A 15,350-nucleotide genomic window follows, 5' to 3' on the forward strand; every position below is an offset into this window, starting at 1 on the left:
CTTGCCCACCATTTTGCTGCACTGTGTGGGTCCCAGATTGCAATTCTTTTTTATTCCTGAGTAAACCTACTTGTGCTGGTAAAATAACTGGCAGTTCTTACTTTTAAGGCTAACATCCTCAAACTCAGTTTCTTAAGCTGAAACAATGTCTCTGACCATCCCTCTCTTCCCTGGACACTTTGAAGATTATAATTAAGTTTATGATAGATTTTCACCTGAAAGAGAAAATGAGTGAAAATATCAGTGAGGGTGACAAAACATAAGAGACACCTAACTCTGGGAAATGAACAAGGGGTAGTGGAAGGGAAGTGGGTGGGGGGTTGGGGTGCCTGGGTAATGGGCAATGAGGGGGCACTTGGAGGGATGAGCACTAGGTATTATGCTATATGTTGGCAAATTGAACTCCAATAAAAATTTTTTTCAAAAAAGATTTTCACCTGAAGCTTCTGGTAGTTAACCTCACACATAGAATTAATTCAGAACAAGATGGTAGTTCTAATGCCTGTGTTAAGCCATTTATTCCACAAATCATACTCCTTCATGTAATTCTTCACTGCATCCCCCCACCAGGACTTCTGTGTGTATGGGGCTGAGGGGCAGGTGGAGGTTTCCAGTGAAAGAAAGGGCAGAGGTGGTCATGAGAAAAAGAAATCATGTAAGTGACTTGAAAGCTGGAATTAGGGTTAGCATGATGTGTAGGGATCAGATGAGGGTATTAGCATGAGATGGGGGATCTACAGTAAAATCAGGACATAGTCTGAGGCTGAGGAGATACTGACATTACGCACATGGATGAGTGGAAAGATTGGGGTGAACACAGAGTCAATGTGCTGTTGTGAGCGGATGCAGGGACGATGCTCAGCCAAAGCCATTTGTGTTGGGACTGGAATAAAAGTAGGATTTTCCTTTCTCATATTTCATCAACACGTATCAGAGAGAATTTGGTGTTGTCATTGCCATCAAAAAGCTGAGAGACAGCATCTGTGTGGTCAGGAGCCTTAAAATGCTTTACACATGCTTCAGAGAGATTCATTCATTCATTCATAGAATTAATTTGGTGCCAGTTTTTGGCAGTTTTTGGTTCTTGCCTCCTGGGAGACTGAAATATAGTGGAGGATCAAAGCCAGGAGCACAGCCAGGAGCTAGAAGAAGACTTCTTCCAAGCAGTTGCTGTTTCTTGATCACGTGGGATTCTTTGGATGAAGTCTGATTCCCAGGAAGGACACCTTCACATGGACACTTGGATTCCATGTGTATTCCATGTGGATTTCTAGATTGGGATGATTCACTCACAGTTTACTGAGAGGCTGAGACTTCTGACCTGGACAGCAGAAGCACATGTTGAATCAGAAGACAGGGTGAGAGCACAGACCCCGAGGCAGCCTCCCGGGGACAAATCACTGACTCCAAGCTGCTGCTTCAACTTGGGTCTTACCTGGTGCATTGGGAAAGTGAGGATCTGCTCCCTGGTGACAGGGATCCAATGAGTCCACATGTGGTAAGCTCGTTCCATGGTCCCTGGAATGTCCTATGCCAGGCACGAACACTCGCTGACGACAGTGTCCTCATTTCCATCTCTCCTGAGTGGAGAGTGGGACTGATGATGACCTCCAAGGGTCCTTAGGTCCCAGCCCTGAAGCCAGGTGCAGTGCCACCATTCGCTGGCAGACACTGCCAGAGCCCACCTGCTGGAGGCGCCCCTGGCTCTAAGGTTGACCTGGGGCTCCTGGGTGTGCAGAAGGGATGCCCACACGAGGTGACCCCTGGACGATTGGGGGGAGGAGGGGCCAAAGTGACCAGTGGAGACTGGGGGTGGTGGGGGTGGGGCTGAGGTGACCCTGTAGATGATAGGGAAGGAGTAGACAGGCAGAGAGGTCCCCGTGAATGCCAGGGAAGGAATGGAGGGTCCTAGGTGACCAGTGGATGCCGCTGGAAGGAATGGAGGTGTAAAGGAGACCCTGTGCACAATATGGGAAGGAATGGAAAGGCCGAGGTGATCCCTGGACACCGGGGGAGAAAATGGAGAGGCTGAGATGACCTGTGGGTTGGGGGTAGGGAGAAACACCTCACCTATATCTGAGGTGACCAGTGCAGTCACTGAAATGCACTGAAATGCAGTCATATTTCACTGTGGTGCAGTGAAATGCAGGTCCCAAAGTCACCCATAGGGATCCGGCAGACAGCGGAGATATAGTGGCACACAGGTGTCCTCTGATGTAGGAGGAGAGAAATGCAGGTGCCCAGGTGACCCTCACCTCTTTCTCCCTTGGCTCCTCTGTCCCCAAGCTAAAGAGCTGGGACACATGAAGACCATAAGAGAGCAGGCATGGCTTGGATCTTCGGTCTAAATTGTATTTCTTGGGCTGGTTTCAGAGCTGGCCTGACCTCAGCTGCCCTCCTGCTGTCTTTGTGAGGATGAATGGATGGACAATGCAAAATATAAGTAAGTGGAAAAGCTGGGCAGAGAAGCAAATGATGTGGCGGGCATCAAAATGTCATAACCATGTTATGACAGATGGTTTAGGCACATCATGGTGGAGGCAAAGACCATTAAAGACAAAATCGAGCATAGAGGAAGTAAAACGATTTGTAGACTGCTTCACATGGAGGTGTGTGTCCCTCCTCAGCCCATTTCCAGGCTCTGCTGTGCAAGTAGGGCACACACAGAAATGCACATGTACACACACACAGCTGTCGTCCATGGGTGTGGGGGGATGAGTGAGGGCACAGGTGTGGGGAGCTCCTCTGACAGGATTCTGAGGACCACTGCTGGACTGGAAAGCACACAGAGCGGGCTCAGCTCTCCCTTGTATCCCTGTCCTTCCCCAGGAACCTTCTGACAGCCCTCTTTACCTCCTTGGTTTTCAGGGTGTAAATGAGGGTTCAGTTCTGCAGTGCCCACAGCACAGAACAGACAGAAGAACTATGCCCCTTTCTGGGCATAGGCATTCTGGGGCTGGAGGTAGACAGCGACGGCTGATCTGTAGAAAAGGGTGACCACCGCGAGAGGGGAGAAGCAGGTCCCAAATGCTTTTCTCCACTGATTGAGTTAATCCTCAGTACTGCCCGGGCAATGGCACAGTAAGAGACCAGGATGAGGCTGGCGGACACAAACAGGATGAGGATGCTGGTGACAGCCATCTGGATCTCGTTGTAGGTGGTGTGCCCACCAGACAGTCTGATTAGAGCTGGGACCTCACACATGAAATCATCCCCCTGCCGGTGTGGACAGAAGGGCAGGTAGAGAGTGGGTGGCAACTGGACCACTGACTCCAGAAGACCGATGGCCCAGGCCATGGACCCCAGCTGCCAGACAACAGGCAGGGGTGGATGATGGTAATATAGCGGAGGGGCTGGCAGATGGCCATGTGGAGGTCAAAGGCTATCACAGTTAGGAGGATGCACTCTGTGGTTCCTAGGAACAGAAAGATGAAGAGCAGAGCAGAGCAGCCAAGGAAGCTGGTGGTCTTTGGGCTGCAGAGGTTGACCAGCAGCTGGGGGATAGAGCTTGTGGTAAAGCAGAGGTCCAAGAAGGACAGGTTGGAGAGGAAAAAGTACATCAGGGAGTGGGACCTGGGGTCCCGCACGGACAGCAGGATGATGAGGGTGGTACCCACAAGTCAGGAGGTAGGAAATGACAACCACAAAGAGGATTCTCTCTAGCTCTGGGTGTTCTGAGAAGTCCAGAAGGAGGAAGCCCCCAGGGGAGCTCTGATTGCTCTTGATGGTAACTTTTGGAGACTTTGTGAGAGAGGATTATGCCATTGGCAGTTGGGACCAGCCATGATGGCATTACGCCATGGAAATTGGTCAGTCCTTCAAGCAGGGTCTGTGTCTCCCCCAAAAAAGCTGGTTGCCAAACAGTTACCAGTTCATCTCTGGTTGCCCACAGAGCTGCTCTGGGTGCCCTCTCCCTCTGATATAAAGAATCTGAAGCAGAGAAAGATGACATCCGTTGCCTTGGACAATACAATCAGTGAGCATGAGAGCTGATATTTGAACCTTGGTGGGCTGGCTGCAGAGGCTATATGCCAACCTCAGCCCACCATGTCCCTGCAGGGAAGGTGAGGCCCGAGAGGTCAGAGGCCTCTCCATGAGAATAGCCTTTGCCCTCAGGCTGGGGAGATGGTAAGCTGTCTCAGGGGCATGGAAGGATTGCATGACACCTGTCCCATGGAGAGAAAAATCTCATTAATTCTATTAAGACCCAGGGGTCCCACAGTCCACTGATGATTAGTCCCTGACTATTGTAGAGGGGCAGGGGAATATCTAAAGGAAGCATGCCAGCGTTCGCTATCACTGTGTAGGTAAGGAGCTCACCTCCACTTCTTTCCATCAGTAGGAAGAGCCAGCAGGTCTCCTCCTTAGCCCTCCAGAGATTGCCCCAGGCTTCTAGATATTCCTCTTAAGCCTCTGATCCAACCATTTAGGATCCCACTTTTTAAAGTTCTCAATTTCCTTCTGTTCCATCGACTTCTCTCTGAGTGGGACCTGACTGCAGCAACACAGAATACAACACCCTAGGGCTGGAAGAGCCCATAGGACATTTGGTCTAATCCTCACACAACATTAGCTTAGGTGTTACCATGCCATCCTCCATTGTGGTCATGAGGTTCACACTAATCCATGGCAACCTGGCCCTGGTCCAAGTCACAATGGCTCTGCGAGGTCCATGGGCCTACTCAGGAGTCATTTTTACAGTACCTGACTGTGTCATTGGAATGCGTACACTTGGTGGTTGGCAGAATCTCCACATTGGTTCTCAGGCTTGTGGAGTAAGTGATATGGTGGGAGGAGGCCAGGTAGGAGCCCTGAATCTCTACCCCATTCCCCACAAAGACAGGAAGTCCAGAGTAATATCAATACAAAGGAAATGGTAGAGATTTATGCCACTCTAAAGGATGCAGGAGATGGTTGTTCCTATCATGTCCCCTTCATTCACCACTCTGGTCACTACAACACCAGGCAGATCTTGGAGCATGACAGTGGGCCACCACAAACTCAACCAAGTAGCAGCCCCAACAGCAGCTTTCATGTCTGAGTAACATGGTTTGGGGTCCGTTAGGTGGCTCTTGGCCAATGGCAACATGTTTTTTTTCAAATACTATCAGGATGGAGGTTGGGGGCAGTTTGCATCTACATGGCGTGTATACAACTATACATTTAGGACTCTGGCATCATAATAGGGTCCAAAGGGACATGGACAGTATGTGCCCATAATACACACAGAAAAGCCTTGATTTGTCCTATTTTTTGATTTCTGAATGTGTATATTTGTACCATACCTGATTTTAAGCTGCCAGTGTGACTTTACCAAAAATGCAGATTTGGAGTGATGTTCACGGTAACACATCCCCATGCAGTATGTTGTAGTATTTTCTTTCTTTTTTTTTTTTAGTATTTTCTTTTTATCACAGACACAGTAGATGTCTATAAGCATAGAAAATAATAACATATAGCTTTTCCCATTAGCGGCCTGAGGTGATCTCTGAAAATGGTTCACTAGTCCCTTGACCCAGAAAACCCTACAAAATCATGCCAATCAAGAGGTTCACTTTATGAACACACATGAAACTGCCCAGGCCATGAAGACCATGCATATCTGAAAGCCAGCCCAGTACCTGAGGCGTGTCACTGCAGAAACAATGTGTGCCACTCCGTGGCTACCACGGCGGAGGCTGGGAGGTGTGCCCAGGCAAAACAGTGGGGCTGCACGCAGGCAATGAAAGTGGGTAAATGACACCTGTGAGCAACAATATGGTGACTATGCCAGACTGGTGGCCCAAAAAGAGTAATGAAACTTTACTGCACATGCTTAAAAATGCAGAGGGTAATGCTGAGCTGAAGGGTTTAGATGTAGATTCTCTGGTCACTGAGCACATCCAGGTGAACAAAGCCCCCACAATATGGCCCAGAACTTACCAGGTTCATGGTTGGATTCACCCACATGTGAGTTCTCCCTGCTGTACTGAGATGATCCCTACTGAGAAAGAGCAGATTGTTCTTAAACCAAAAGTCTAGGTTGCACAGAAGAGAAAGATATCCCAGAAGAAACCGAAGAAATAAGAACTTATGGCCTGAGAGTAAATTCTACATAAAATAAATGCAAATAAAAGTAAAAAAAATCATAAGAGATAGTAAAGTAACAAGGAAGTGATCAGTTTTAAATATTTATTATCTCTGCTTTTAATATAAATTACTATAAGTTTATGTTAACTTATTTTTAATAATGGCTGTCATTTAACAACAGGTTTGCAAAATGCCTGAAAATCTACGTCAGCTCTCATGAGACTATATGAGGCAGCTCCAGCATCCTCTGGACATGGCCTTCTGGACCTTCCAGAAATCATCACATTGTTCCATCATGTTGATGACATCTTGTTAATCAAGCAGGATGAGATAGGATTGGTGAGACAAATGTGCTCCAGAGGGTGGGAGATGAACCCTATGAAGATTCAAGGCCCTCCACATCACTGATGTTTCTAGAGGGCCCGTGGTCTGGTTCATGCCAGGACATCCAGGTAAAGTAAAGGACAGATTATCACTTGTTATAAATCTTGAGGAATAAAGACAGTGTCATTGTGACATAAGGACAGACACATAGATCAATGGAACATAATGGAAAATCCAGAAATACATATAAGTATTTCCAAATTGTCCTTTGAGAGTGGATGAATTTTTTTTTCCAATCATCAATAAGGGAAAAGTCACAGTAGTTTTTTGAGTGACTTTGGTTCACATTTCTGAAGCAATTTTCTAGATGTCACAGCAGTTTTAGAAACTCTTTCCTGAGCACCATGAAGGAAACTTGTCTCCTTCAGGGAGGTCTCAGCTCCAGGAGAGCTTCGGGGGGGGGGGCGGGCAGTGATCAGCCCAAGGCTGCCCATCAGCTAGGGAGACTCCAGTAAGGCTTCAGGGGGGCAGTGACCATCCCAAGATGGCCCCTCAGCAAAGCAGCCACATTGGGAGGTATGTGTGTATCTGGGACATTTGTGTTATGACCTGGTGAGATCTGCATGACTTTTTACCTCGGCTGGTTCCCTGAATTTGTCAAAGGGCAAACAGAAAACATTTATTGTGACACAGAAGAAAAGAAAGTCTGATTGGCAGTGTGTGAAGAAGTGGGGAGGAGGTCAGGTCCTGGGATGACATCCGAAATGTGGTCAGAAAGAAGGCATAAGGACTGCCCTTGGCCTGCCTTGGCATGGATGGGAATGACCCAGAGGAAGGGAGGAGGGGGAAGAGAGGGAGTGAGGTCCCGGACTCAGATTCCTTGAAAGGACAGTGTTTATCGGAATCCAGATCCTGTCTGGATAGGGAACCCCCAGGATCAGGTTTTCCTGGGAACATCCCCTGCTGGCCCTGAAGTGTCCCAGTGCTGGAAATCCCTACCCACTGAGGCCAGTGTGACAGTGGACTGGGGCTGCTGCCCTCCACCCCCAGGCTGTGCCTAGTGGGCTCACAGGCTCTCTGCTGGCCACTGCCCAGCACCCAGGGATGCTCCTGCCCACGTATGGAGATGGAGCTCTCCTGCTCCTTCGTCACAGGCTCCATGCAAGTTCTGCTGTCTTTTGTCTCTCCTCCTCATCTGATGTGCACCCTTCCTGTAATGCCAGGGTGAGCACGCCCGGCACACCCCCTTTCCCTTCCGCTGGGAGAGGATTAGTAGGAGGACAAGCAAGCAGAGGTTTGCATTTGAAGACCTGCTCACCAGCTTTGGCTAACGTGAGTGTGGGTGTGACCACAGCTGGCTTCTAAGTGGGGATACTGATATTTACCTCATGAGAAGCCTAGAGCACTCAAGGTTACATTTACCAATATCTTGTGCAGTTCCCAAAATACAATAAGTACTCATTAAGTGTTATTTTCCATTTTTGGTTATTCACTTACTTATACAGTTATTTGTTTAGTTCATTCATGCATTTGGTAGATATTAAGCAGACAGCAGACCCAGGAAGTGCTGGAGACCCACGTAAATCACAACACAGTCCTTTAAAAAAAAAAAAAACAATTTATTTCTCACAGTCTGGAGGCTGAGAAGTCCAGATCAAGTGCCAGCAGATTCTGTGGCTGGTGAGGACCTGCTTCCTGGTTTACAGATGGTTGTCCTCTTGGATTCTCATACGACAGAAAGAAAGCTACCTAGCTCTCTGGCCTCTTCTTCCAAAGGTACCAATCCCATTCATGAGGACTATACCCTCATGACCTAATCACCGTCCTGATGCCCGAGATTCCTATTGTTTAAGGGGGGTGAGAGACAAGTAAGCAGAGGATCTGTCTGGTGGAGAAACTTGCTCTGAGGAAGGGAGCTAGGGAAGGCTTCCTGGAGGAGGGGCTGCTTACATCTTGTACCCCTGTAAGTCCTTGACACAGTGGATAGACCTGGAAGGAGATGCATGCTCCCTGACCTGGCAACAGACAGCGGTATGTCAGGCACATGCAGGGAACTCTGAACTGAACCCAGAACTGTGCAGATCTGCAGCTCAAGTCTGGGCTGTGGGCTCCTGAGGAACGTCGTCCCCAGGCTCTCTCTGCAGGAGCTGAGGTTCCCTGCCTCCCTGAGAAAGGGGGCATCAGCCCCAAGATGGTGTAGATTGCCAAGGTGGGGACCTGCAGATGGGAAGGATGAAAAAGTGATTTAATGCCAAGCAGCGCTAGACACCCATGTTCTGCTTTACCTTCCAGAAATGAGGCAAAGGGCTAAGAAGGTCACAGATGTGGATGAAATACGGAGGTGAGGAGTCTGGGTCTGGAAGCGTCCCTGTCTCTTCTTTCTGCTGCAGCTTGCTCCCAGCCACCCTCAACCCAAGTACCCTGCTCGGTTACTGGTGATGCTTCAGAACCCGCAGATCCTATTGGATGCTGGGTGCAGGGCCACTGCTGAGATCCAAGACCACAGGGTGGTTCTTTCCTACTCACAGCGGGTGACAGGAGCCGCAAGAGGCCTGAAGGGACACGGACAGGGCCCACCACTTCCAAGTCCATCAGGCACTCTGCTTGCTGCACACCCATCTTGTGGGTTTGCAAAGTGTGTTCACCCCACAGAAGACATTTAAATGATAATTTCCCCAAGTTTACCCCTACGTAAGCAGAGCTCCAAATAGAAGACTGTGATTTATGTTAAGTTCTGTGAATTACTGGATTGGGTCTTGGATCACATGAGCCTATACGGGCACTTCTATAAACCCAAGTGCTCCAGGACTGAAAGTCCTGCAGGAACATGGGATCATTTGACATGTATCTGTGGTGAATGTACCGTAAATGGTCACTAAGAACAGAGCAAAAGAGATGATAACTTAGCATTTTAATGGGATTTTCACTGTGAAAAAATTGGGAGCACCTTTAATAAAATGCTCTCTTGAGAATGGGTTTTGCGGGTCTGTCCTGAGAGTTCGGGAGAGGGCACTAATTCCTTTGGAACGTGAGGAAGATCAGAGTAGTTGAGGAAACTCCCCAGGGCACACAGCCTGTGCCCTCCCTTTTTGTTGGGACCCAAACCTCCAGACCCAGGGAGGAAGCAGCAGCATGGATATGTAGGAAGTGTCCAGCCATCAAGGTGGGGAAACAGAGTCACCCGGGGTGAGAGCCAATGTGTACTGTCCTACAGGGAAGGGGGACTCAGCACTTGACTGTTGGCCTGGGATGGTCCCAAGTACTGGACTTGGTCTGCAGGTTCTGGAACAGGATAGGAAGAGCCCTAGAGAGCTCAGGACCCAGGGGCATAAGGTCCTTTGTAAAGAACATTTCATAAACAGGAGGGTGGATGGATTCGCTGATGGGGATGTCTTTGATCAGAAAGTATTCTTTGTTTACTGACTCTGCCCTAGCAAAAGTGAAAGAAAAAGCAAAAGTGAAAGAAAATTCATGAGATCATAGGAGAACAAAGGGCAGAGGCAGGGGCTTTCCAACCGAGCTTGTACATAAGTGGACACAAGTCCCCTTCCTTCCTCAGCCTCCTGCTTCTGTTCCCTGCATCACACACATGGCATCCAGTACTTCCTGCCTCCATGTGAGTGGGGGCTTGAAGGTGGTGAGGGGGAGAGGGAAGCACCTGCCTGGGGTGAGGTGTAGTGTCAGGGTCTACAGGGGCTGGAGCCCTGGGGTAGGCTTGTGGGGGAACCTCCAGGGGGCAGGGGTGATGTCAGGGGTCCACGGGGGCTGGGGGGGGCAGAGTGGCTGGGAAGGCACCTGAAGGGGACAGCATAGGCACTGATATCTACAGAAGGGGGAAGGAAGGTTCTGGGACTAGAAGCCTGTCATTGGGCTCCCCCTTGTCTTCTGTCAGACCTGACTGGCCACTGTTAGGGGACATGGTAGGATGTGGGAGTGAGCTTTGCCTTCAGAGGGCCTGGCAGAACTTGAAACTATGGAAATATTGTCCAGAGCCCTTTACCTTCTTCTGTTTAGGGGACCCCGGGCTTGTCACCTTCCTCCTCCCACAGGTTTACAAAACTCATTTACTGTCATTGTTAATAAGCTGATCCACGACCCTATAAGGAGTCTGTACCATGTGCCAAGGGCTGGAATCAGGGCCATGCTGGGCACAGAGGGGCCCATGTCCAGTGAGGAAAGGTCTGTGCTGTCCAGAGAGGGAAGTTCTGATGGAAGTGGCAGGGAGGGCCTCCCAGGCTCTCCTGGGACAACGCAGCAGTCTGCTCACCCAGCGTCAGATTATGGAGGGAAGACTTCCCTCTGGCCCTGCCTTCTGGGAGTAGACCCTGCTCTGCCTACAGGAGGACATTGTGCTCGGCAGTAGGTGGATACCAAGACAAGGTACAGAGTCACGCTGCACACAGCATTGCCATCACATGTGAGGGACATGGAGAAAGAAACCAGGAATGCAGCACCCTCGTGTCCTGGCTGGGGCCTCCTTCTACCATAGTCGTGGAGGGCAGTGAGGAGTGTCCCACGCTGCCAAGTCTCGGGAATTCTCTTTGGGGGTTGTTTTTAGCAGCCCGTATATAACTTTGGATGCGTTATAGTCATGTTTAGTTTTCAACATTTGACAGACTTTATCTGGACAAGAGGCAGGCAAATAATGTGAGAAATCACTAATGACATTGGATGAATGAGAGGTAAGGCTATAAAGGAATAAGACTGATCTTCTTGTGTCACAAGCTTGTAATTCTGGGAGTGGAGGGCCAAAGAAGGGTGGGCCACATCTTGTAAGGAGCTGAGGGGCAGGCAGGCAGGAGGATGGGGCTGGCCAAGGGGGGACAGTGCTGTGACAGGTGGTGGGCACTCCAGGCACCTGATTCCAGGTCTTTTGTCCATGATTGCCCAGGTGACAGTCCATTCTGAGGAAGGCACATCAACGACCTTCACTGTTAATGAGAGGGACAGAGTGAAGAAGGTCAGTGAACATGTCTGGGCTAAGACCAAGGTTGCCGTGCAGTACCAGGTACTTCTGCTGGGCTCCAAGACTCTAAATACCCAGAGGAAACTGTCATCATCTGGCATGGACAAGGAGATGACCATCCACCTCACTCTGAAGGTGGTGAAACCCAGTGATGAGGAGTTGCCCTTGGTTCTGGTGGAGTCAGATGATGAAGGGAGAGGCACCTCTTCCAGGTGCAAAAGTCCAGCTCATTGGCCCAGGTAAAATGATAATAGAGACTAAGACTGCTATAATGCCTAAGAAACAGATTGTGACTTGCAATGGCAAGAGGCTGGAAGATGGGAGGATCATGGCGGATTATGGCATCAGAAGGGGCAACAAACTCTTCTTGACAGCCCACCACATTGGGGGTGGGCCCGCCAGGGATGGCTCATGTAAGGAGCAGAAGAGCTTACTGCTAGCTCTTATTCCATCCACATCCTGTGATGATTTCCCCAAAGGAACGAGGAAGATAAATAGCAAAGTTTAGGGGTGAAGTGGGGAGGGAGACCGCACAATACTTTCTAACTCCATGATTCTTTGATCTTACATAATTGACCAGGTGTATATTGTGTATATTACTAGAAATGGAAAATAACGTTTTAGGTATAGTAGAGATGGCATCAAAGCCAGCTTGCAATGTAATCCTTTCCTGGTTCCCTCTGATTAATAGAAAAATTCCTAGTTCTTCTGTCCAACAAGATAGTAAGTTTTACATTAGGATCCATGCTCCCCTAATTTCTGTTTCCACCAATATATTAATATCACTCAATATGTCGAACCAAATTGAATTTCTACTTACAGAGGACAATGAGATGATTTATCATGAGGTGAATTAATTCCTCTGATATGATTACAGTCTAATTAATAAAGAACTTAGAAATTCAATTGAACTACCTTCTCTGTCTTCATTTACAGCTGCTTGGTATGAAATGAAACCTGGCACTGGGTGCCATCTTATTCTCTATGCCCCACACGGAATTCAACTGTTTTTCTTTCTGGGGATGAGGATGGGCTTAGAAAGAGATTCTCCCTGGGGACCCAGAGATGTGTCTCCAGTGGGGGGTGCTTCTTGGGGAGGTGTGCTTCTGGACCAGTCTCTGTCTTGCCTGCATTGGGGTCGAGCAGGTCTTCCCTGGGTTGGGGGTATCTATTTGAGTGGGGGCTTCGGGTTGGTCTCCACGTTGACTCCCAAGGCTCTGCCCAAGATCTGGCAGACAGAACTTTTCCTTGCCTGTGTCCTGCACAGATGTCTGCTCCTCTGTGGGGAACTTGGGTCCCTTCCTCCATTTTCCCGCCCTCACTCCTCTGTCTCATTGTCCTTCTTGTACCTCATGAGTGGCCACCAACATGTTTTCTGCACCGCCTAAGACATGTCTGTGTCCCTTTGTTCTTTAAACTTGCCCCAGAACTGCCTCAATCAGATGAGTTTCCCAGCTTAACCCCACTCAGCCCAATCCACACTTAGGGGAGTTCCTTGTTACACTTTGGGGTCAAGTGCTCTTGCTGGACACTAGTGACTTGATTAGGTGGGCATTAAGTTGGATTGATTTCCTGAAATGAGCAAACTCCTCCATTTTTTTGGATGGGGTTTCCTACAGGGTAGAGTCCATGATTTCTCTGTCAGTTTGGGGGTCTCCTGAGGCCAGACACCATAGGGTTCTTCATGGTGTGTGCCATCAGCCTGGGAGAGAGTGAACTTTAATTGTCCTGTCATCCATGATCTTACCAGCATGTGGACTCTTCAGGGGTGGTCACAGCACCCCCTGAGGATGGGGGAAGGTCCTTTCCAAATCTTGCCTTCTCTCTTCATCAGCTTAAGAGAAAGCCCCGAGGCCACTTCCCCTTCCCCAAATCTGTGTAGAGGATACGGGAATTCACCCTCAAAATCAGGAACATTTCCTGAGGGACGCACAGGACCTCCCCAGTGACCTTGGGCTCCTGAGGATGGATCTTTCAGATTCTCACAGGGAAATGGGCAGGCTGAAGGTTCACTGCTTTCCCAAGGGACATTCTCATCCTTGGGCCCTCACTAGCACTTTTTCCCTCCTCTGCATTCTCACTGTCCAGCATGCCCTGTCCCTAGACTCCCCAGGAGCTTCCTGGCTGTCCTTTTCACTTCCTTGTTCCTGAGGGTGTAGATAAGCAGGTTGAGTGCCGGGGTGACCACGATGTAGAAGAGTGAAATGAGCTTGCCCTGGCCCTGGTCATAACGCTGTGTGGGCTGCAGGTAAGTGTAGATGGCCAAGCCATAGAAGAGGCAGACGGTGGGATCCTCACTTGTCCATTACCTTCCTGCAGCCGCCCCCAACAAGATGCTCCAGACAGCGCGGGCCACGGGGCCATAGGAGGCCAGGATGATGGCGGACAGCAGGGCGCTCACAGAGGCCGGGTGGCCAGCAGTGTGGTCTTCACCCCCGAGTTGGCCAGACTACTCAGCCACTAGGCTCTGTCCAGCGCGAGACAACAGGGGAGGCGAGGCGAGCGGGGGCATGATGCAGTGAGTGGACCACGGCTGCCATGTGGTCCAGCGCCATTGCCGCCAGCAGGAGGCACACAGTGGATCCCACAGCTGGGCCAGGCCGGCGCGCAGCAGTCACAGCTCCAGGCCACAGAGGCCAGCCAGCAGCGCAGGCGCCACGCTCGTGGTGAAGCCCTGTGTTCACCTGTGCCAGGTGGCACAGGAAGTAGTACATGGGTGTGTGCAGGTGCGGTAGTGCGCCGCCAGCAGCATGAGGCTCAAGTTGCGGGCCAGCGTCAAGAGGTAGCAGAGCAGGATGAGGGTGAAGAAGGGTGGGCTGCAGCACGGGCCAGTTGGAGAAATCCAGCAGGAGGAAGCGCTCCTCCGTGCTGTGTGGTTGGCCTGTGAGAGAGGAAACTCCCAGAGTGTTTGGAAGGATGCAGAGTAAAGGGTGACTTTAGCTCCTGCAAGCGAAGGAGATCCCGGGGCACAAGGGTCACGTGGGGGATGGGTGGGCGTGCGGGACAGGATGGGTGTGCAGGAGCGGCATGCAGGCATGTGCCTTGCTATCTCGTTTACACATTTGAGTCCTGACTTGAGGAAGCTAGTCAGTCCTACCTTAGCTGATGTATTTAGCAAATTCTGTGGTGCCGGTGGGGGGGGGGGGTGAGAAAGAATCTCCACTTTGTAGATGAGCAAACTTAGACTCAGAAAGGGGAGATTGTCCCAAGGTCACAGCTAGTGAGTGGCCTGTGGGACACGCAGTCAAGCCTGTCTTATTCCCAAATCTGCTTTTTGGGCTGCTTCCCGGGTTCTGATTGTATTCCTAGGAGCCAGAGTAGAAAACTGAGATTCAGATATTTGAAGACAGATTTCCCCCTGAGCCTCTCTCCCCATCTTGGAAAGGGTGCAGTGCCTAAGAATAAGTGCAATACCCCAGGCTTGGTAGAACCAACACTTGGTAGATTAGAGCTATCCCTCACCTTCTTTGTTTCAGGGACCATACTTCTGTGAGTATAACCTTTAGATGCTGACTACTCAGTGCTAATCTGTGGGGAATCCCTCTTCCTGGCTGCTGCCGATGTCCATGCCGGTCCTGCTTCTACCTGCTGTGATGGTCATGATCCAGGGGTCTTATTTTTAATAAAATAATTTTCATTGCTGTTCAATTTACCAACATACAGAATAACACCCAGTGCTCATCCAGTCAAGTGTCCCCCTCAGTGCCCATCACCCAGTCACCCCCACCCCCCGCCCTCCTCCCCTTCCACCACCCCCAGTTCGTTTCCCAGAGTTAGGGGTCTTTATGTTCTGTCTCCCGTCTCTGATATTTCCCACACATTTCTTCTCCATTCCCCTATATTCCCTTTCACTATTATTTATATTCCTCAAATGAATGAGAACATACGCTGTTTGTCCTTCTCCAATTGACTTACTTCACTCAGCATAATACCCTCCAGTTCTATCCACGTTGAAGCAAATTATGGGTATTTGTCGTTTCTAATGGCTGAG

General features: G+C 49.7%; 2 protein-coding genes and 2 pseudogenes across 2 annotated transcripts; 2 read left to right on the forward strand and 2 right to left on the reverse strand.

The window, feature by feature from the left end:
• Nucleotides 1-1,018: 1,018 nt before the first annotated feature.
• LOC119867592 (olfactory receptor 2H1-like) lies at nt 1,019-3,560 on the reverse strand. Its single transcript, XM_038583985.1, is given in 6 exon segments — nt 1,019-1,321; nt 1,436-1,580; nt 2,071-2,878; nt 2,880-3,045; nt 3,048-3,315; nt 3,318-3,560. Coding segments are annotated over 4 exon segments (759 nt in total). The 3' UTR covers nt 1,019-1,321; nt 1,436-1,580; nt 2,071-2,796.
• Nucleotides 2,697-3,817, forward strand: OR2H9P (olfactory receptor family 2 subfamily H member 9, pseudogene; annotated as a pseudogene).
• On the forward strand, nt 4,649-12,265 carry UBD (ubiquitin D). Its single transcript, XM_038584486.1, is given in 7 exon segments — nt 4,649-4,802; nt 6,251-6,521; nt 8,026-8,169; nt 8,686-10,009; nt 11,285-11,549; nt 11,552-11,602; nt 11,605-12,265. Coding segments are annotated over 4 exon segments (606 nt in total). The 5' UTR covers nt 4,649-4,802; nt 6,251-6,521; nt 8,026-8,169; nt 8,686-9,982; the 3' UTR covers nt 11,868-12,265.
• LOC119867593 lies at nt 10,863-14,960 on the reverse strand (annotated as a pseudogene).
• Between the last annotated feature and the right edge of the window lie 390 nt (nt 14,961-15,350).

This window comes from Canis lupus, chromosome 35 (genome assembly GCF_011100685.1).
Source record: "Canis lupus familiaris isolate Mischka breed German Shepherd chromosome 35, alternate assembly UU_Cfam_GSD_1.0, whole genome shotgun sequence".
In the NCBI taxonomy this organism is placed as follows: Eukaryota; Metazoa; Chordata; class Mammalia; order Carnivora; family Canidae; genus Canis; species Canis lupus.